Source organism: Phocoena sinus, chromosome 4 (genome assembly GCF_008692025.1).
Source record: "Phocoena sinus isolate mPhoSin1 chromosome 4, mPhoSin1.pri, whole genome shotgun sequence".
In the NCBI taxonomy this organism is placed as follows: Eukaryota; Metazoa; Chordata; class Mammalia; order Artiodactyla; family Phocoenidae; genus Phocoena; species Phocoena sinus.
In genome coordinates this window covers 31,577,433-31,598,759 of record NC_045766.1, presented here as the reverse complement: position 1 = coordinate 31,598,759, position 21,327 = coordinate 31,577,433, and the positions used below count along the sequence as shown (strand labels likewise).

The window sequence follows — 21,327 nt, the reverse complement described above, 5'->3', positions numbered from 1 at the left end:
ATTCTAAACAGCTTAGTTTCTAAGCTGGCTAAAGTAACTGAGATTGCAGAGTTTGGCGTTTGAGTTCAGCCATGAAACAAAATCTCAGTACTTTTCAGTGAAACATAACAGAATCCAGAGTCTCCACAAGGTGTTATTCATAGTGCTCAGAGTATAGTTAAATTTATTAGATGGGAAGAAACAGGAAATTGTCGCCCATACTTAAAGAACTTAAAGAGAAAAAGCAATCAATGGAGACCAACTTCAGCATGACCCAGATTTGGAACTAGCAGGCACAGATCTTAAGCATTCATTAAAACTATGCTAAAAACTATAGAGGAAAATATAAGGGACAGGGCAATGGTGGCTGGCACATGTATTTGTGTATAGACACTCTATCCTTCATATGAAATAGCATTCATTATAAAAGTAGTGATGACAGAAAATAGCTTGATATGCACCCTCAAAAGGAGCATTGAATTCAAACTTGTTCTATAAGATATTCATTCATAATGAAGAATCATTTAAAATGTACCTTGTTGGGTGCTATGAAGACAACAAAAATTAAATTAAAAAGTTACATATGGTTTTTCCATTAGCAGACCTAAGAGTTGACTTGAATCTGAACAACTATAATATAAGGCCCAAAATAATGTGTTTTATAAAAACAGTACTCGAAAGTGGTCTGAAGCCCTAGAGGTAGGCAGATTTATTTCCAGATTTTGGGAGGAGAAGATCTAAAAGTAAGGCTTTAAGATGACGTGACAGATAAGATGGATCTTAATAAAGGCTTAGATTTTTTTTTATATGTGGGCATGAAAAAACAAGGGTGAGCATCCAGGTGTACCCAGTAAAGAAAGTTCTAAATATAATGAAATGAAGTAGCTATCTTTGGCTGGAGGGTATAATTTGTGACAAAAGCAACGAGAGAGAATGTGCAAAGAATAGGTGGGTCCAGACTGAAAAATGCTGGACCAAGTAGTTTAGACATGATTCCGAAGATACTAGGGAGCCAATAAAAGACAAGATACAAAAATCCAACATTATTTCCTTTGAAAACCACAACTGCAAAAGGATTTCCATTATTTATTGTTTGTGATTGTAATCACCTAGTACAAAAGGCAAACGGAGTGGCTCTTATAATTTCAGTGCAGGTCTCTTTAGTCTGTTAAGGATTAAGTTACCACATGACAGATTTGAGCAAAAAAAGGAAAAGATAAATGTGCTATAAAATTACTTAACATTTTGGTTAAAAGATATATGTAAGAGCTTATAGTTTCACAAACTATTTCACTGTACTATTGAAAAGAGTCTACCCCTGCCACTTCTTGGCATAGGTGTGAGGCAAATTGAATTTCATCTTTACAAATGAAAACCAATGCATAAAATACAAATTGCAGTTAAATTATATGTTGCTAAGCTTATCTGCTAATATTTTCAGGTAAGCAAATATTTCTTTCCTAAGACCCTTTCTGCAGCCTTTTCTGATGAAAAAATTCAGAAGATTAACTATCAGGCAGTTATAAAATTACATTGACATTTTAAAAATATTGATAATAAAGACAAAGCATGAAAAAATATTTTAAAGCCTAATGTTAGGTAGGAAAACAAATCCTTTGTAGGTAATGTGTTTTTACAGTATTTCAATGGGAATATTTTGGGTTTCTGGAATGTCAGAATATAATATTACCAGAGTATCTCAAAACAGGAAGGACAATGGAATTTTATGTCTTTGCTCTCATAATGCTTATTTTATCCTTCACATTACAGCTAATGGCCTCAAGGAAAAGAGCATACACATGTAGCCATGCACACATTTTATTACATGCAATAAGTGAGTTATTATGTGACACTTTTTGACTTCAGATAGCTAAGGCAGCACTCATTTTTTTCCCCTAAATTTGTTTTGTGGCATGGAATGGTGTCTAAGTAGCCCTCCTGAGATAATCTATATTGATATATACATAAATGTTCCATATATTCTGCAAGTTCATACACTGCATTTTGTTTAGAACATTCCCTCCAATGGTCTTAGGTAATGTTCTATGAAAATGTCTCATTGAAGATGTGAGTCACTTTCTCAAGATAAAGTTGTCCTTGTAAATGATCCCATTGCTTACCAAAAAAAAAAAAAAAAAAAAAAAATGTGTGTGGGGAGGTGGAAAAACCGTGATTTTTTTTTCCTCCTGAAAGGGAAAATAACCCAACAAATTTTGGTCTTACCATTTCATTTCCTCTTACTTGCTGGTTTTATGTTATTAATATATTTTAAAGTTTACTACTTAATCAAGATCAGGAAGGCTAATGAACTTAATATATTTCCATGCACTGACAATCAAATTGTGATCATAAAATGCCAGATGGCACAGTCATTATAAAAACAGTGCACTCACTTTTGTTTTGTTTTGTTTTGTCTTGGTTTGGGTTTCCTGGTAGGTGCTTTGTTCTATGACTTTGGAATTTTTGCAGTTATCCTTGGTATCTCTCTCTAGCATTCGCATAAAATCATTTATACCCAAGTCTCCTGAGATCCAAGCTCAAATATGTCTCTCTCTTTATTAAACCATCTCATATTGCTCTCTTTATTAAACCATCTCTTTCTATTTTATAGGATTCTTTTCACTAAAAAACCATACAATAAAAAAGGGCTTAAAATTACAACTTGACCCCAATTCATGATCAATATAAAGAAATATAGGCATCCTTGAACTCGTTATATTGCTTTCTGCTCATGTTGTTACTGTTTACTCTAAATATGCTCACGAGCACTTCTAGCAACAATATTTAATAGCATATGACCAATCTTCTATTATTTGGTTCTCACACAAAGTTATAGGATTGTATGAATAACATACAGAATGGTGCCAACAAAATTGTTCTTTTTACAATCTGACCAGTGATTAAACACAGACAACTTGCTGCTTCATCCATCTTCTGTTCCTTGTACACTGATTGAGAAGGTCTTATAACACCTAGAATTTTGGACTTACGTGCTCAAACATTAGACGGTGCTAGTCCAACTCCTTTCAGTGCTTAGGTCAAGAAACCAATAAATACTTCCCATTTTCTCCTTTTCACACACCCTGGGTCCAACATGCCTTTAAAACAGGGTCAAATCTGTGACCCTCTCTGATTTACGTCTGTGAGTTAAATCAAACACTAACTGGCCTACATCTGCTTGTGTAAAACAGTCTGTTACACAAGCACCTCAATTTTCCCTGAATGAAAATGTTAGTCCGTGAGCTCATCTTCTGAAGGATGTAAGGAACTTGAAGAGGTATCTCAGTTTATTCATCAGCATCTCCCTGAAATGATCTCCCATAAAGAAATAGAAGACAGGGTTGATGACACTGTTCAGAAAGGCCAACGGCCGAGTCACAATGTACAAGGAGTTGATGGTGGCCTTAGTGCATGGGGTCTGCTTCCAGATCCCCCAGCGTGAAGCAATCCTCACATTTCGCATGATGTGATAGGGAGTAAAAAGCACGGAGAAGATCACAACTGCCATGATGACTAAGGTGAGAGGCTTCTCAAGGGGCAAAGCAGTAGAGAGCTGCTGGCTCCTGTGCTTCAGGAAGACACCAATCTTGAAATAAAAGAAGCACATCACAAAAAGAGGAATGAGGAACCCCAAGAAGGTTAGACACATGCTGTAAATGAGGACATTACGGGGGTCTCCAGAACTTGCATAATCAGTACAGTTGGTGCTTTTGGAAGCTGTAACAGGATTTATAAGAGGAAGTATTGGCAGAAGCTCTAAGGTTACTAAACCCCAAATGGCCGAAGAGATTAAAACAGCAAACTTTTTCTTTTGTAGGAAGTGTTCCCGGAACGGATACTTCATGAGCATGTATCGATCGATGCTGATAAAAGTGAGGAAAAGAATGCTGGTGTAGAGGTTAGCATGAAGTACATATCGGTTGCTTATGCAGAGCACAACCCCATATGTCCATTTTCCCTGGGCATAATGTCTCATCAGCATGGGGAGGGTACACAAAAAAGCCAAGTCACAGATAGAGAGATTAAAGAGATAGATGTTACTGCTGTTCCAGTTCTTCAGGCAGATGAGGTAGCCGAAAACAACAGCAGTATTCCCAAGGATTCCCACAATAAACTCAAACCCGTAAAAAATGGAAAGGTAGTACTTTTCCAGAGCAGCCTCCACTGCCTGCCAGTTTTCACAAGTTGCATTCCATGCCTAAAGAAGAGAGAGAGAAAATATAAGGATGAATCACTAGACTACGACTGAAGATAAAACTGCAGAACCTCAGCAACATCAACATCATAACACTTAAAAGTTGAACTGCAGAGAGTTGGTTACGTTAGTAAGGAGTGCATATGTATACAAACATAATCATGTACATATATATCACTAATATATTATTTCCACAAATATTTATTGAGTTCCTTTGAACTGTGTGCTAGACACGGGATGACAGCCATGAGTAAAACAAAGCTCCTCATCTCAAATAATTTATACTCTCGGGAAAAATCAGGAACTAATCAAATAAGTGCATATCAGGTAATGATAAAGAGTATCAAACATAAAGAAAAGCACATGCAAAGGCCCAGACCTGGAAACATGCATAGAGGACTTGACAAACACAAGGAGGCCAAGAGAAAGTGCAGTGAAGTAAGTGAAGAGTCGAATTCAATGTGTGTCTTCAGGATTGACTGTGGTCCCTAGCATATCACAGTTGTTCAACAAATCATCTGAGTTAAATTTAATTGAACCATAACCTAGAAGAGGAAACAGGGATTCTTATAACTCTAGTCTTGCAATATTAATAGCTTTATGTTTTCATATTGACAAAGGATTATGCTTGTTGTTTTAAGTTTATAAAACACAATGCCAGTTTTTAAAAATTTTTTGCAACAAGACAACATATTTATTGACATGTTATATGCCCAGCACATCACAAATATTATCTCTAATTTTCAGAAGAATCCATTTAACTCAATCCCACTTCCATCCTACTAGACATGAGAACAACCTGGGTTGAAGAATTAAATTACTAATCACAGGTCACCAAATGCCAGAGCCAGAATTTGACCTTCAGCCTATTGCACCACACGCAGTGATCTTTCACTACATACTTCAGCATGCTTGTTGTGGGATGGATTGTGTTCCCCACAAATTCCTATGGTGAGGCCCCAAAGCCCAGTACCTCAGAATTTAACCATATTTGGAGCTAGACCTTAAAAGAAGTAATTAAGGTTACATGAGATCATAGATATTTGTGTCCATATATGATGAGAAAGAGACGGCAGGGATGCATGCACATAGAGGAAAGGCCATGTGAGGACATAGTCAGAAGACAGCCGTCTGCAAGCCAAAGAAAGAGGCCTCAAGAGAAACCGAACCTGCCGACACCTTGATCTCGGATTTCTAGCCTCTAGAACTGTGAGAAAATAAGTTTCTGTTGTTTAAGCCACCCAGTCCAAAACATTTTGTTATGGCAGACCTAGCAACAAATATAGTGCTCAAAATAGTATTCTTAACATTTAATAGAATCTGTACAACTCCAGTGTTAAAACATGATTTTAAAAATTTAAAATATGAAGCTGAAAATATTAGTAATAATAATACCAGTGGCCACTATTTACTGAAAGCTTATAGTGTACTAGGCACTGTGCTCACCACTTTCCGAGGATTATCTCATTTAATACAGTGACATAAGGGACTGGGGATTGTTATTACTTTCACTTTATACACAAAGTCACTGAGTCTTGAAAGGTCATACATTTAGTAACAGACCACAATCATAGCCCCTTCTGAATAGGGGCCATGAAAATAAGCAATCTGATTCATTCAAACTTCAAAAGTCTTGCTCACCTGCCACTTTCTCTCTTTAAAGAGGCAAGATTATTTGTGGTCGGATAGACTATTTAAAGAATCGAATTTCTTAAAAATGTACTGGATTGCCATTTTGAAATATTAAATCCTACTTATTTCTAGTAAGAAAAAAGCAAGGTTGAAAATAAAATTTTCTAAAAATTTCCTATCAAATAGGCCTTGGAGTGTTAGTTGCAATCAAATGATTCTCTTAGTAAAGTATTTTGGTAAATAGAGCAAAATAAGAACAAATGCATCAGAACTGCCTCTTCTGGGAAGCATGCAAACATTGAGCAGAATTTTCTGTAATGAAGGCATCTGGAGAACTTTTATTGATTTTTGTCAAATTCAAATGTTTTATTTCAGTTGAAGATCACTGCTACTTCTTTTTTTTTTGGCTGTGCCACGAGGCTTCCGGAATCTTAGTTCCTCAACCAGGGATTGATCCGAGCTCCCCTGAGGTGAAAGCACTGAGTCCTAGAGTCCTAACCACTGGACTGCTAGGGAGTTCCCAAGATCGCTGCTACTTTGAGAGTGTTTTATTTACAAAAATAATTCATGGAATTGTACATATGATAAATGCAATATTTTGATACGTTATTTTTAATCACTTACTTTAAAACATCCTAAATTCCTCTGAGATTCCTCTAAATTCCTCTCCTCAAGGCTTTCCATGGCAACCTGCCACAAAGTCCAACACTAGAAGAAGCTAGATTGGAACTTCCTCAGGCAGCAGACACATTGAACGATGCTGAAGAACCATGCAAATTGGTTTCACTCTGTGTTTGAGGTTATGTGATTCTACTGCTCTCTCACATTGCCCACGACTTATTACATTTTTCGTTGTCATACCTTTCCAATTTTTTTAAACCTCTGTCCTACTCATCATGGATGAGTTTTGCCTACAAAACCCTGAGACAGAGCCCGTCTACTGGGTGTCCACTCTCTGGTTCCTTCCTCTGTTACTGTCCTCTCCTCCTTCCTTCCTGTGACAGCAGAGAATATCTATTCCTCTGGACTTACTCCAGATCCAACTCATTCCCAAATTCTCAAGATTCCTACACGTTAACCATCTTGTCTCTTTACTGTCTCTTCAGCTTCTCCGCCTCAACTGCATCCTTTTGATCAGCATTTAGACACTTTCATCTTGTCAGTCTTAAAAACAAGACATAGGAGACCTTCAAGATGGTGGAAGAGTAAGACGTAGTGATCACCTTCCTCCCCATAAATACATCAGAAATACATCTACACGTGGAACACCTCCTACAGAACACCTACTGAACGCTGGCAGAAGATTTCAGACCTCCCAAAAGGCAAGAAATTCCCCACGTACCTGGGTAGGGAAAAAGAAAAAAGAAAAAACAGAGACAAAAGAATAGGGATGGGACCTGCACCAGTGGGAGGGAGCTGTGAAGGAGGAAAGGTTTCCACACACTAGAAAGCCCTTTCATGGGCGGAGACTGCGGGTGATGGAGGCGGGAAGCTTTGGAGCCGTGGGGGAGATCAGAGCAACAGTGGTGCAGAGGGCAAAGCGGAGAGATTCCCACACAGAGGATCGGTGCCAACCAGCACTCACCAGCCGGAGAGCCTTGTCTGCTCACCTGCCAGGGTGGGCGGGACCTGGGAGCTGAGGCTCGGGCTTCGGAGGTCAGATCCCAGGGATAGGACTGGGGTTGGCTGTGTGAACACAGCCTGAAGGGGGCCAGTGCACCACGGCTAGCTGGGAGGGAGTCCGGGAAAAGGTCTGGAGCTGCCGAAGAGGCAAGAGACCATTGTTTTGGGGTGCGCGAGGAGAGGGGATTCAGAGCACCGCCTAAACAAGTTCCAAAGAAAGGTGCGAGCGGCGGCTATCAGCGCAGACCCCAGAGACGGGCATGAGATGCTAAGGCTGCTGCTGCCGCCACCAAAAAGCCTGTGTGGAGCACAGGCCACTATCCACACCTCCCCTCCGGGGAGCCTGTGCAGCCCGCCACTGCCAGGGTCCCAGGATCCAGGGACAATTTCCGCAGGAGAATGCAAGTTGAGCCTCAGGCTGCTGCAACGTCACGTCGGCCTCTGCCGCCACAGGCCCGCCCCGCACTCCGTACCCCTCCCTCCCTACGGCCTGAGTGGGCCAGAGCCCCCGAATCAGCTGCTCCTTTAACCCTGTGAGTGAAGAACAGATGCCCTCAGGCGACCTACACGTAGAGGCGGAGCCAAATCCAAAGCTGAACCCTGAGAGCTGTGAGAACAAAGGAGAGAAAGGGAAATCTCTCCCAACAGCTTCAGGAGCAGCGGATTAAATCTCCACAATCAACTTGATATACCTTGCATCTGTGGAATGCCTGAATAGACAACGAATCATCCCAAATTGAGGTGGTGGAATTTGGGAGCAAAGATATATATATATTTTTTTCCTTTTTCTCTTTTTGTGAGTGTGTATTTTATGGTTCTTTGTGTGATTTTGTCTGTATAGCTTTGCTTTTACCATTTGTCCCAGGGTTCTCTCTGTCTGTTTTTGTTTTTTTAGTATAGTTTTTAGCACCTGTTATCATTGCTGGATTTGTTTTTTGCTTTGGTGCTCTTTTATATCTGTCTTTCTTTTTTTTCTTTTTAATTTTTAATAATTATTTTTTATTTTATCCTTTCTTTCTTTCTTTTGTTCTCCCTTTACTTCTGAGCCATGTGGCTGATAGGGTCTTGGTGCTCCAGCCAGTTGTGATGAATGTGCCTCTGAGGTGGGAGAGCTGAGACATTGGTCCACCAGACACCTCCCGGCTCCACATAATATCAAACCGCGAAAGCTCTCCCAGAGATCTCCATCTCAATGCTGAGACCCAGCTCAACTCAACAACCAGCAAGCTACAGGGCTGGACACCCTATGCCAAACAATTAGCAAGACAGGAACACAACACCACCCAGTAGCAGAGAGGCTACCTAAAATCATAATAAGGTCACAGACACCCCAAAACACACCACTGGATGTGGTCCTGCCCACCAGAAAGCAAAGGTCCAGACCCACCTACGAAAACACAGGCACCAGTCCCCTCCACCAGGAAGCCTACACAACCCACTGAACCAACCTTAGCCACTGGGGGCAGACACCAAAAACAATGGGGACTACGAACTTGCACACTGCAAAAAGGAGACCCCAAATGCAGTAAATTAAGCAAAATGAGAAGGCAGAGAAACACACAACAGATGAAGGAGCAAGGTAAAAACTGACCAGACCAAACAAAGGAAGATGAAATGGGCAGTCTACATGAAACAGCATTCAGAGTAATGATAGAAAAGATTATCTAAAATCTTGGAAATAGAATGGAGAAAATACAAGAAACATTTAACAAGGACTTAGAAGAACTAAAGAGCAAACAAACAACAATGGACAACACAACAAATGAAATTAAAAATTCTCTAGAAGGAACCAACAGCAGAAAAACTGAGGCAGAAGAATGGATAAGTGACCTGGAAGATAAAATAGTGGGAATAACTACCACAGAGCAGAATAAAGAAAAAAGAATGACAAGAATTGAGGACACTCTCAGAGACCTCTGGGACAACATTAAATGCACCAACATTCAAATTATAGGGGTTCCAGAAGAAGAGGAGAAAAAGAAAGGGACTGAGAAAATATTTGAAGAGATTGTAGTTGAAAACTTCCCTAGTATGGGAAAGGAAATAAGTCCAGGAAGCACAGAGAGTCTCATACAGGATAAATCCAAGGAGAAATACGCCAAGACACATATTAATCAAACTGTCAAAAATTAAATACAAAGAAAACATATTAAAAGCAGCAAGGGAAAAACAACAAATAACACATAAGGGAATCCCCATAAGGTTAACAGCTGATCTTTCAGCAGAAACTCTGCAAGCCAGAAGGGAGTGGCAGGACATATTTAAAGTGATGAGAGGGAAAAACATACAACCAAAATTACTCTAACTAGCAAGGATCTCATTCAGATTTGATGGAGAAATTAAAACCTTTACAGACAAACAAAAGCTAAGAGAATTCAGCACCACCAAACCAGCTTCACAACAAATGCTAAAGGAACACAAGAGAAGGAAAAGACCTACAATAACCAACCCAAAACAATTAAGAAAATGGTAATTGGAACATGCATACTGATAATTACCTAAATGTAAATGGATGAAGCTCTACAACCTAAAGACATAGACTGGCCGAATGGATACAAAACCTAGACCCATATATATGCTGTCTACAAGAGACCCACTTCAGACCTAGGGACACATACAGACTGAAAGTGAAGGGCTTTTAAAAGATATTCCATGCAAATGGACATCAAAAGAAAGCTGGAGTAGCAATTCTCATATCAGGCTAAATAGACTTTAAAATAAAGACTATTACAAGAGACAGAGAAGGACACTACATAATGATCAAGGAATCAATCCAAGAAGAAGATATAACAATGGTAAATATTTAGGCACTCAATAGGAGCACCTCAATACATAAGGCAAATGCTAACAGCCATAAAAGGGGAAATCGACAGTAACACAATCATAGTAGGTGACTTTAACACCCCACATTCACCAATGGACAGATCATCCAAAGTGAAAATAAATATGGAAACACAAGCTTTAAATGATACATTAAACAAGGTGGATTTAATTGATATTTATAGGACATTCCATCCAAAACAACAGAATACACTTTCTTCTCAAGTGTTCATGGACCATTTTCCAGGATAGATCATATCTTGGGTCACAAATCAAGCCTTGGTAAATTTAATAAAATTGAAATCATATCAAGTATCTTTTCTGACCACAACACTATGAGACTAGATTTCAATTACAGGGAAAAATCTGTAAAACATACAAACACATGGAGGCTAAACAATACACTACTTAATAACCAAGAGATCACTGGAGAAATCAAAAAATACCTAGAAACAAATGACAGTGAAAACAGGACAACCTAAAACCTATGGGATGCAGCAAAAGAAGTTCTAAGAGGGAAGTTTATAGCAGTACAATCCCACCTCAAGAAACAAGAAACATCTCAAATAAACAACCTAACTTACACCTAAAGCAATTAGAGAAAGAAGAACAAAAAACCCCAAAGTTAGCAGAAGGAAAGAAATCATAAAGATCACATCAGAAATAAATGAAAAAGAAATGAAGGAAAAAATAGCAATGATTAATAAAACTAAAAGCTGGTTTTTTGAGAAGATAAACAAAATTGATAAACCATTAGCGAGACTCATCAAGAAAAAAAGGGAGAAGACTCAAATCAATAAAATTAGAAATGAAAAGGAGAAGTAACAACTGACACTGCAGAAATACAAAGGATCATGAGAGATTACTACAAGCAACTATATGCCAATACAATCGACAACCTGGAATAAATGGACAAATTCTTAGAAAAGCACAACCATTTGAGACTGGCAGAAAGAAATAGAAAATATAAACAGACCAATCACAAGCACTGAAATTGCGACTGTGACTAAAAATCTTCCAACAAAAAAAAGCTCAGGACCAGATGGCTTCACAGGCAAATTCTATCAAACATTTAGAGATGAGCTAACACCTATACTTCTCAAACTCTTCCAAAATATAGTAGAGGGAGGGACACTCCCAAACTCATTCTACGAGACCACCATCACCCTGATACCAAAACCAGACAAAGATGTCACAAAGAAAGAAAACTACAGGCCAATATCACTGATGAATACAGATGCAAAAATCCTCAATAAAATACTAGCAAACAGAATCCAGCAACACATTAAAAGGATCATACACCATGATCAAGTGGGGTATATCCCAGCAATGCAAGGATTCTTCAATATAGGCAAATCAATCAGTGTGACACACCATATTAATAAATTGAAAGAGAAAAACCATATGATCATCTCAATAGATGCAGAAAAATCTTTCGACAAATTTCAACACCATTTATGATAAAAACCCTCCAGAAAGTAGGCATAGAGGGAACTTACCTCAACATAAAGGGCATATATGACAAACCCACAGCCAACATCATTCTCAATGGGAAAAACTGATACCATTTCCACTAAGATCAGGAACAAGACAAGGTTGCAGGACAGGAATAAAGATTCAGATGTAGAGAATGGACTTGAGGACACGGAGAGGAGAAAGGGTAAGCTGGGACGAAGTGAGAGAGTTGCACAGAATTCTATATACTACCAAATGTAAAATAGGTAGCTAGTGGGAAGCAGCTGCATAGCACAGGGAGATCAGCTCAGTGCTTTGTGACCACCTTGGGTGGGATAGGGAGGGTGGGAGGGAGACACAAGAGGGAGGAGATATGGGGATATATGTATATGTATAACTGATTCTCGTTGTTATATAGCAGAAACTAACACACCATTGTAAAGCAATTATACTCCAATAAAGATGTTAATAAATAAATAAATATATAAACAAATAAGAAGACCATAAAAAGTGAAGCCAATTGTTTTGACTTGCTGAGACAGGCAACAGGGAACCACTAGGTGGTGATGAAATCGGTACTTTAAGATTAGTCTGATAGCAGAATGGATTAGTGGGGAGAGACCTCAGTCAGAGGCCATGTGGTGGCCACAAGGACTTTCTAGAAATGAGCTAGCAAGCCATGAAAAGATGTGGAGGACCCTTAAATGCATATTACCAAGCGAAAGAAGCCAATCTGAAAAGGCTACATTCTGTGATTCCAACTCTGACATTCTGGAAAACGCAAAACTATAAGGATAATAAAAAGATCAGGGGTTACCAGGGGTTTAGGGGGAGGGAGGGAAGGATGATTAGGTGGAGCACAAAGGATTTTTAGGGCAGTGAAGCTATTTTGTATGATGCTGGAATGGTGGATACTTGTCATTATGCATCATCCAAACCCAGAGAATGTACAACACAAAAAGTGATCTCTAATGTATATCTCTAATGGATCAGTATTGAACTCCTTCTTTATCTAGGCTCTGCCCGGATGATCTCATCCACTTTCTATCTTTAATGACCATCCACATATCAACCTCTCAATGTTTATCCCAGCACAGACCTGTCTTATAAGCTCTACTGGTTTATACTTATTACCACGGATTGATCTCTCAGAGGTACCTCTACCTCCAGAAATCCTATACAAGCTCTCCAACTTCCTTCTCAGTCTTGCTGTACCTCCACCTAACTCAGTGAATGGCCACACCATTTACCCAGGTGGTCACCTCAGACATCCAAGCAACATCCTTGAAGTCATCTGTTGCTCACCTCCAATAACAACTAAACTATCCATGTCTCGTTGACTATACTGTCTGGATATTTCTCCAGTTCACCACTATTGCTCCATCTCCTTCATCACCATTCTAATCCAGGCTACTATCATCTTGGACTATACCATAACCTTCCATGGTCTCCTCACATCTTCTCTGGCCCCCTTTTAATCTACCTTCAACATGATAGCTAAACAATCTTAAAAAAAAAACTACAATCAAAATTCCAATCATATTACTCTACTCAACCAAAACGTTTCAATAATTTTTTACTGTCTAAGTAATAAAGTCCAAAATTTTTAATGAGACTTCAAGGCCTGCATGGTCTGGCTCCTGGACTCCACTTCAGCCTCACCTGGTATTATTCTCCTCCTTTCTCTCATCTTTCTTCCTGCTCTTTGAATGCACAGACAACTTTCCTAATGTTCAGTTCATTGACATTTTCTCTGACATTTTCCCCCTATGATCCTTGCTCCATCACATACTCTGTCTTACATCTACAATTCTTTCAGACCTCAGTGTAAGTGTGGGTTTCCCAAGATAGGATCTCTGACTCCCTAGTCTAATTAGCAGCCCCTCGAGACCACCCTGTATACTTATCTTGCTCTTAGCGTTTCTCACAACTTTATCTTACTCACAGTTTACATTTTACACCTGGTACAGTGACTACCAGGTAAGTAGATGGTCTGTAAATGCTTGCTCAGTGGAAAGAGGAATATAAACACTTGACTGTTTACAAAACATCTTTATAAATATTTCCTCCAAGGTCAGATAAGTAGTAAATCCACCAAATTAAGCTCCTTGCTCTATTTCCCTATAAAAGATGATGCTGCATATAGTATGACAAATATTCAAAACTGGCAACTGGAGTAGTGATAGCTGTGATTTAGACATATTGTTGTAGAAGGTAAAATTTGATATATATATCTTCTAAGATCAATTTTTTAATTAAAATTAACAAAAAAATTAGAAATTTACATCTGAAATTAATAAACCTTAGAAAGCTTAGGACATGTACCAAAGTATTAATACTTTTATCCCTAGTGATGAGATTCCAGATAATTTTTATTGTGTCCTTTCTCCTTTTGGTTTATCTGGACTTCCTATTTTTTTCTGCAGATCAGCATGTATAATATTAAAATTCTTAGGAATACAGCTGAAGGTCAATGGTCTTTTAAAAAATAATAATAGGCTTTATTTTCTAGCTCACTGGTAATTTTTCAATATTATTTTTTACTCTATTCCCAGCAACTTCCCATTCCACAATTTCTGGAAGTTCTCCCTTCCTTGCCTTCTATGACATGGCAATCTCCTTGTCCTCCTTCCTCTCTCTGTAGACTCTTTTATGGTCTAATCCTTCTTTGCCCAAGTTGTAAATATTGGAGTTTCTCAAGGCTCAGCTCTAGGCAACTCTATTTTGGGAATACTCAAAACTCTGATGCACACACTCAAATGAATATTAAGACAATAGGAAGTCTCATTATGACAAGAAACTTACTTGTTTTATTTTCGTATTTCCTCCTTTTCTAGTCATAATTCTTATCTTTCTGCCTAGTCAGTTCTTAAATGTACTGACTTATGTCAGTAACTTATGTGTAGCCTAAAGCTTTGCCTGCCATAGAAGAAAAATACATCCATGAAGACTTGTATAACTAGAAGCCAGATTACCAATAGCTACCACTCGGGCAGGTAGGGACCATGTTGATGCCACAGAGAATTCTTCTGCTTTTGAGCCATCCACTGAGATTGAGAGATTAAGGGAGGTAGCAGGGATAAAGAACACCACAACTAGAATAAGGGAAGTGAATGACTAACCATTGTCCTGCTTAGAGTGGTTGCTTCATTCATTTTTTTAAAGAATAACTTTTAAAAACACCTGTTATTATGTAACACTCACTCAGAAAAGGCAGGCAAAAAAAAAAAAAAAAAAAAAAAAAATCAAAAATTTCTATAACCAACCATTCTTAATATTTGGATACCCTCCTACACTTTGATATATACTTGAATTTATCTTTACAAAAATGATATTATACTCTTTATGATGTTTTATAATCTGCTTTTTTGATACATTTATTTCATTCTTAAAATAATTTTTCTAAGTCCAATATTAGTAATTTGTGGTTTTATAAAGGTAAGGTTGTCTAATATTTGTAAACCAATTTAACCTCACCAGGACCCACAGTTTTTAGATTTCAAATTGGATGATATTTGTAGCTGCATGTGTTTTTAGTGTGGCCATCACAATTCTACAAATTGATGAAGTAAGCTAGTCCTTTAAACAAAATTCCTGTTGAAGAGGAACTTCTCTCATGAAAAATTAATATTTCTCTCCTGCTTTGTAGTGGTTATATTTTTAATTTTTAGGAAATAGACATCATAATAAATAGGTTATAGCTGATTTGGATTAATTATTTTTAACAGTTTTTTTTCCTTTAGATATTGGCAATTAAAGTGAATTCTTTAATTATATTTATAAAAATATATCCAAACCTGTTAGAGGTATTAAACTATAAATAATATTCAACTTACTTACATAAGCAGATCAGTAGTTCTCATTTTTAATTTGGGAATAATGTTTCTTTCACTTTAATTGTATTCAGCCTTTTAAAAATGAACATTTTTAAAACTTAAATTTAAAAATATGTTTGATAGTCTGTTAGCTTTTAAACTGCTTTTTCTTATAATCATCACAATTAAACAAAGAACATTTATAAAATTTTAATTCTTAACTACAAGTTTATATAGCAATGAGTAATTTATAAACAAATTAATTTTTCATTGATAAACGGAATGAAAATAGTTCCACTAAAAATATACAATCATTTAATATTGATGACTTCATTTTTAATATATTTTTATATATTCCAAAAATTACACCAGAAATCAAGATATTAAAAAGTGATAGTATGGTATCAACTTGTGTGTTAATGAAGTTCTTTAAAAGTACTTCACCAATTATTAAAAGTTCTGAAAGGTGTAATAGCAATAGTTTCTGCAATTTTCTTTTTTTCCTTGGTGAACTATATATATTCTTGAATAATGTAATTTTTACAAACATAAATGCTAAATTTCATTTCTGGAATGCCTTAAAATTTCCTCTAACACATTATTTTCTGAACATGCAAATATTATAGACTAGATTCTTTCATCTGATTTAGAAACTTTAAATTACTTTCTATAAGTAGTTATATGTATTTAAGTAAATCCAATTACTCTTTTTGTTGAAATATCAGTTACCAAGACATTAGTAAATAAAATAAATTTAATAAAATTTATAAAATAAATTATAAAATAAATTTAGTACTTAATAAAATAAATTTAGTATTAAATTTAATATAATAAATTTAATATTTATTAATAAAATAAATTATTTTATTAAAATAATAATAAAAATTAATTTAGTATTTGGCAGTTAAAACAAGACAAAATTTGGTAAAAAATAAATGAGGAAACAACTATGACTTCCTTTCTTTTGCTGTTCTACATGTACTTACAAATGACAGTTCAGACAGTTCATTTAAACATTACTTAAAAGCTTAATTGTTCACAGGCCACTTTTAAAAGAAACCCTTAACTATTGGGAGGTCTAGCATTACTTTATATACCTGACAACATAAGTTGCATTAGAGCTTACCATTGTGTCAGAAGGCCCTGATCCCTTGACAGAAATTCTGTACCAGCCACTTGACACAGCTTCTGACACAGTGCTGTGCTGCTGGCCGTAGTTAGTGCAGACTGATTTGCATATCATGCAGGCAAGATTAATAATTCAAAAGTCCAGGAGAAATTTCTTCAGTCAAGCCTCCAAGTCAGATGTTCATGTAAGCAAACTTCCTGAGAAGTTCAGACACAAAACAAATGACTCATTTCATGGGAAACACATTTCACATATAGGTTTTAAAACGACTGCTGTTGAAATTATTCCATTCACTAGCAAAACAACAGAGAAGCACTCATTATTTCCATGTTCATTTGCATATTTAAATAATAAGAAAAGGTAAAGCACTGTTTGTGTTGGGTTTACAATTGCTTCTGTTTTTTCTTCATTTTTCAAATTCGCAAATTTTGGCAAATTCTGTATTGGGCATGTAATAACTAAACAGCTGTTTTCAACAAATTTGAGGGAACTATAAAACTGAAATTTTGGAGGCAAAGCTGGATATATGCTGTCAGTGTACTATCAAAAGGGATACTAGAGCTTCAGGTATTTCCCATTTTATTTTCAGTGATTAAAAACAAGAGACATATAAAAAATACATCAGGTAGCCAGGGATTAGGGAGAGAGGTGGCAGTTAAGTAAGATATCCTCAATAGAAGGCAATTTATGCATCCCAATCAATGCTCTGCATAACACCTGGAAACACATAACCACCATTTCAAACAGGAAACACACCTGGCTTTTTCTGAGGATTATATTAGATTTATACTCAAGTAAACACTCAGTCTGCTTGATTTGAAGCATAGGGATGATGCTGAAAAAGTTCCTAATTGTGCAGGCAGTAGTAATTTAATATGAATGCCATAAAAGTTGAATGTTCAATTGGCAGTGACAGACAGAAGCCCCAAAAGAAATTATTGCAGCCAGTCCTCCTAGCCAAGTATTTCCCTTTCTCTGATATACAAGAACTCAAAACTCAGAAATCTAAAAAATATATTTTATAAGTATACACACATATGTATTTATTTACCTATATTATATACTTAAAAGTATATATATACATGAAATACAAGTGTACTCATATATGCATATTTATATGAAATAATGTCTCTATAATTTGTTGAATTCTTGTGATGTGCCAGGTATTGCACTAAGCACTTTTATGTATTGAATACTTATAAAGATCCTCTGAGTTTGTTTATTATTTCTAAAATTTTCTCACTTTACAGATTAAAGTGAGAAAATTTTTTTACAGATTAAAAAATTTTCTCACTTTACAGATTAAAAAACACTGAGGCTCAGAGAGGTTAATTAACTTTCTCAAGATCACAGAATCAGTAAGGAGAGGTATTTTGATTCAAACCTGCTCTAATTCTTGATTTCCTCCAATACAGAATGACAATACTTTTGATGTACACCACAGATTGAATCAAAGATCAAAAATTAATGACAACTGGGACTTCCCTGGTGGCACAGTGGTTCAGAATCCACCTGCCAATGCAGGGGACATAGGTTCAGGCCCTGGTCCTGGAAGATCCCACGTGCCCGTGGAGCAATTAAGCCCGTGCGCCACAACTACTGAGCCTGAGCTCTAGAGCCCTTGAGCCACAACTACTGAGCCCGCGTGCCACAACTACTGAAGCCTGCACACCTAGAACCCATGCTCTGCAACAAGAGAAGCCACCACAATGAGAAGCTTGCGCACCACAACAAAGGGTAGCCCCTGCTCGCCACAACTAGAAAAAGCCCGCACACAGAAACGACGTCCCAATGCAGCCAAAAATAAATAAATAAATTTATTTTTAAAAAAATTAATGACAACTATTTTTCAGAAATACAACTCTTTTCTACCTTTAGAAGGAAAACTAAAATCTATTCTTTGTCTACAATTTTAAAAGTGCAAAAAGCAAAGCATTTGAATGACCAGTGCCAGCCTTACCAATTTTAAACAAATTAACATGGACCCCCATCCAAATGACCAAAATAAATGGATATAGTTTACAGGTTTCTGCCACCATTCTGATGGGAGGCAAGGGTGATTCCCTCTTTGTGGGATAGTGGGAGTTCCCCAGAACTTCCTCTTTCTTCTCCCCACATCCGGACCATTATCTCAGTCTGGACTGCTAAGATGAAATCTGGTCTCTGCTTCTCCTTTCTCACAGCAGATCTGGTAGCCTTGCTTCCCTCCCAAGTCTTACTTCACCAATGGTCCCATTGCTTCAGAGGGCTGTCACTGGAAAAACTAGAGTAATTCTGAGACAGACTCAATAAGAGGTCTCCAGTGCTTCTGTTCCATTACGAGGCCTTACTGGAGCCTACAATAGGATAGATGTGCTGGGCCAAGGCCAGGTACAGGGTTATGGGCCCTGCTTGGGTCCATATCATGGATGTACTACCTTTTAGTCATACAGGGTCTCATGCTCCACAGGACAACATACTTGATTTAATGCTCTACTGTCACATTCTAATTGGAATTCTTAATAACTTTTTAAAATAGGATCCTCTAATTTTATTTTGCACTGGACTCTGCAAATTATGTAGCAGTCTTGCCTGTGAGAGTACAAATCTCCTAGGAAATATTTCTATTCAGCACTCAAAATTTCAATGGGGACAGTGTTTGGGGATTTCCTTTTTTTTTTGGTTTTGGTCTTATTTTGTTTTGTTTTAGAAACAATGTGACATGTTGAAATTTACTGGTTGAGGAGAAATGAAACTTTGAAAGCAGTAAGTTTGCAGTATAATTTACTAAGAGGTAATACAGCGTACTGGTTAAGAGCACCAGCTCTGGAGACAAACTTTTTCCTTTCAGACCTTGGCTTTACCACTTACTAGCTCTCAGTTTTCTTATCTGTAAATCAGGGACTATAAGAGTGTCAGTCTCATGGAGTTGTTATGTAGATAGTAGAAGCACATAGTTTATACATATGTAGTATGGGGTATATACTAAGTGCTAAATAAATTCTGGCTATTACAGATGTTTGTAATAAATGAGAAGACTTCCTCAGAATGATCATGTCAATCCAATGCCATCAATGTTAGAATATTTGCTGCCCAGGAATATCCATTCCAAATGACCTTATAAAAGGAAGCTTGGTGAAAAAAGGTTAGTGAATTCTCACGTGGTTTTGCCTTTTACTCACTGTGCGCTCTGTGAAAAGATAACAAAACTTGATTTCCTTGTTTCGAAAAGGGGGATAATAATTCCTACCCCATAAAACTCATAATGTCCATAATATCAAATGAGATAATATATGAAAATGCAATGAGCTATGAATGCAAGAGCATATAAATATAATATAAACCAGGGGCACCAATCAGGAAATTCAATAAGAAAAAGAAAACAGTGGGAAAGACAATCAAAATATTAATTAAATCCAATGTTAATAACTTTCACTAACGTTTTTTGAGCACTCACTCTGTAACAACACTGTGCTTATTAATTCCTTTAATATACAAAAGAATTTAATGCAGGGGGGATTGGATCAAGATGGCAGAGTAGAAGGACGTGTGCTCACTCCCTCTTGAGAGAGCACCAGAATCACAACTAACTGATGAACAATCATCAACAGGAAGACACTGGAACTCACCAAAAAAGATACCCCATAACCAAAGACAAAGGAGAAGCCCAATGAGACAGTAGGAGGGGTGCAATCACAATAATATCAAATCCCATAACGGCTGGGTGGGTGACTCACAAACTGGAGAACAATTAAACCACAGAAGTCCACCCACTGCAGTGAAGGTTCTGAGCCCCACGTCAGGCTTCCCAAGCTGGGGGTCCAGCAATGGGAGGAGGAATTCCTAGAGAATAGGATTTTGAAGTCTAGCAGGATTAGATTGCAGGACTTTGACAGGACTGGGGGAAACAGAGACTCCACTCTTGGAGGGCACACACAAAGTAGTGTCTGCCTCAGGACCCAGGGGAAGGAGCAGTAACCCCATAGGAGACTGAACCAGACCTACCTGCTAGTGTTGGAGGGTCTCCTGCAGAGGCAGGGGTGGCTGTGGCTCACCATGAGGACAAGGACACTGGTAGCAGAAGTTCTGGGAAGTACTCCTTGGTGTGAGCCCTCCCAGAGTGTGTCATTAGCCCCACCAAAGAGCCAGGTAGGCTCCAGTGCTGGATTGTCTCAGGCCAAACAACCAACAGGGAGGGAACCCAGCCCCACGCAGCAGCAGACAAGCAGATTAGACTTTTACTGATCTCTGCCCACCAGAGCAAAACTCAGTTCTACCCACCTGCAGTCCCTCCCTTCAGGAAGCTTGCACAAACCTCTTAGATAGACTCATCCCCCAGAGGGCAGAGAATAGAAGCAAAAAGAACTACAGTCCTGCAGCCTGTGGAAGGAAAACCACATTCACAGAAAGATAGACAAAATGAAAAGGCAGAAGACTTTGTACCAGATGAAGGAACAAGATAAAACCCCAGAAAAACAACAAAATGAAGTGGAGATAGGCAACCTTCCAGAAAAAGAATTCAGAATAATGATACTGAAGATAATCCAGGACCTCAGAAAAAGAATGGAGGCAAAGATCCAGAAGATGCAAGAAACGTTTAACAAAGACCTAGAAGAATTAAAGAAAAAACACCTAGAAGATTTAAACAACAAACAAACAGAGATGAACAATACAATAACTGAAATGAAAAATACACTAGA

General features: G+C 37.6%; 1 protein-coding gene across 1 annotated transcript; it reads right to left on the bottom strand.

Moving 5' to 3' along the window:
• Positions 1-2,061: 2,061 nt before the first annotated feature.
• SUCNR1 (succinate receptor 1) lies at positions 2,062-20,684 on the bottom strand. The gene is made up of 3 exons (XM_032631605.1): positions 20,633-20,684; positions 16,646-16,845; positions 2,062-4,177 (listed from the first exon to the last, which is right to left on the bottom strand). Exons 2-3 carry the CDS (start codon positions 16,760-16,762, stop codon positions 3,224-3,226), a joined length of 1,071 nt encoding a protein of 356 aa, XP_032487496.1. The 5' UTR covers positions 16,763-16,845; positions 20,633-20,684; the 3' UTR covers positions 2,062-3,223.
• Between the last annotated feature and the right edge of the window lie 643 nt (positions 20,685-21,327).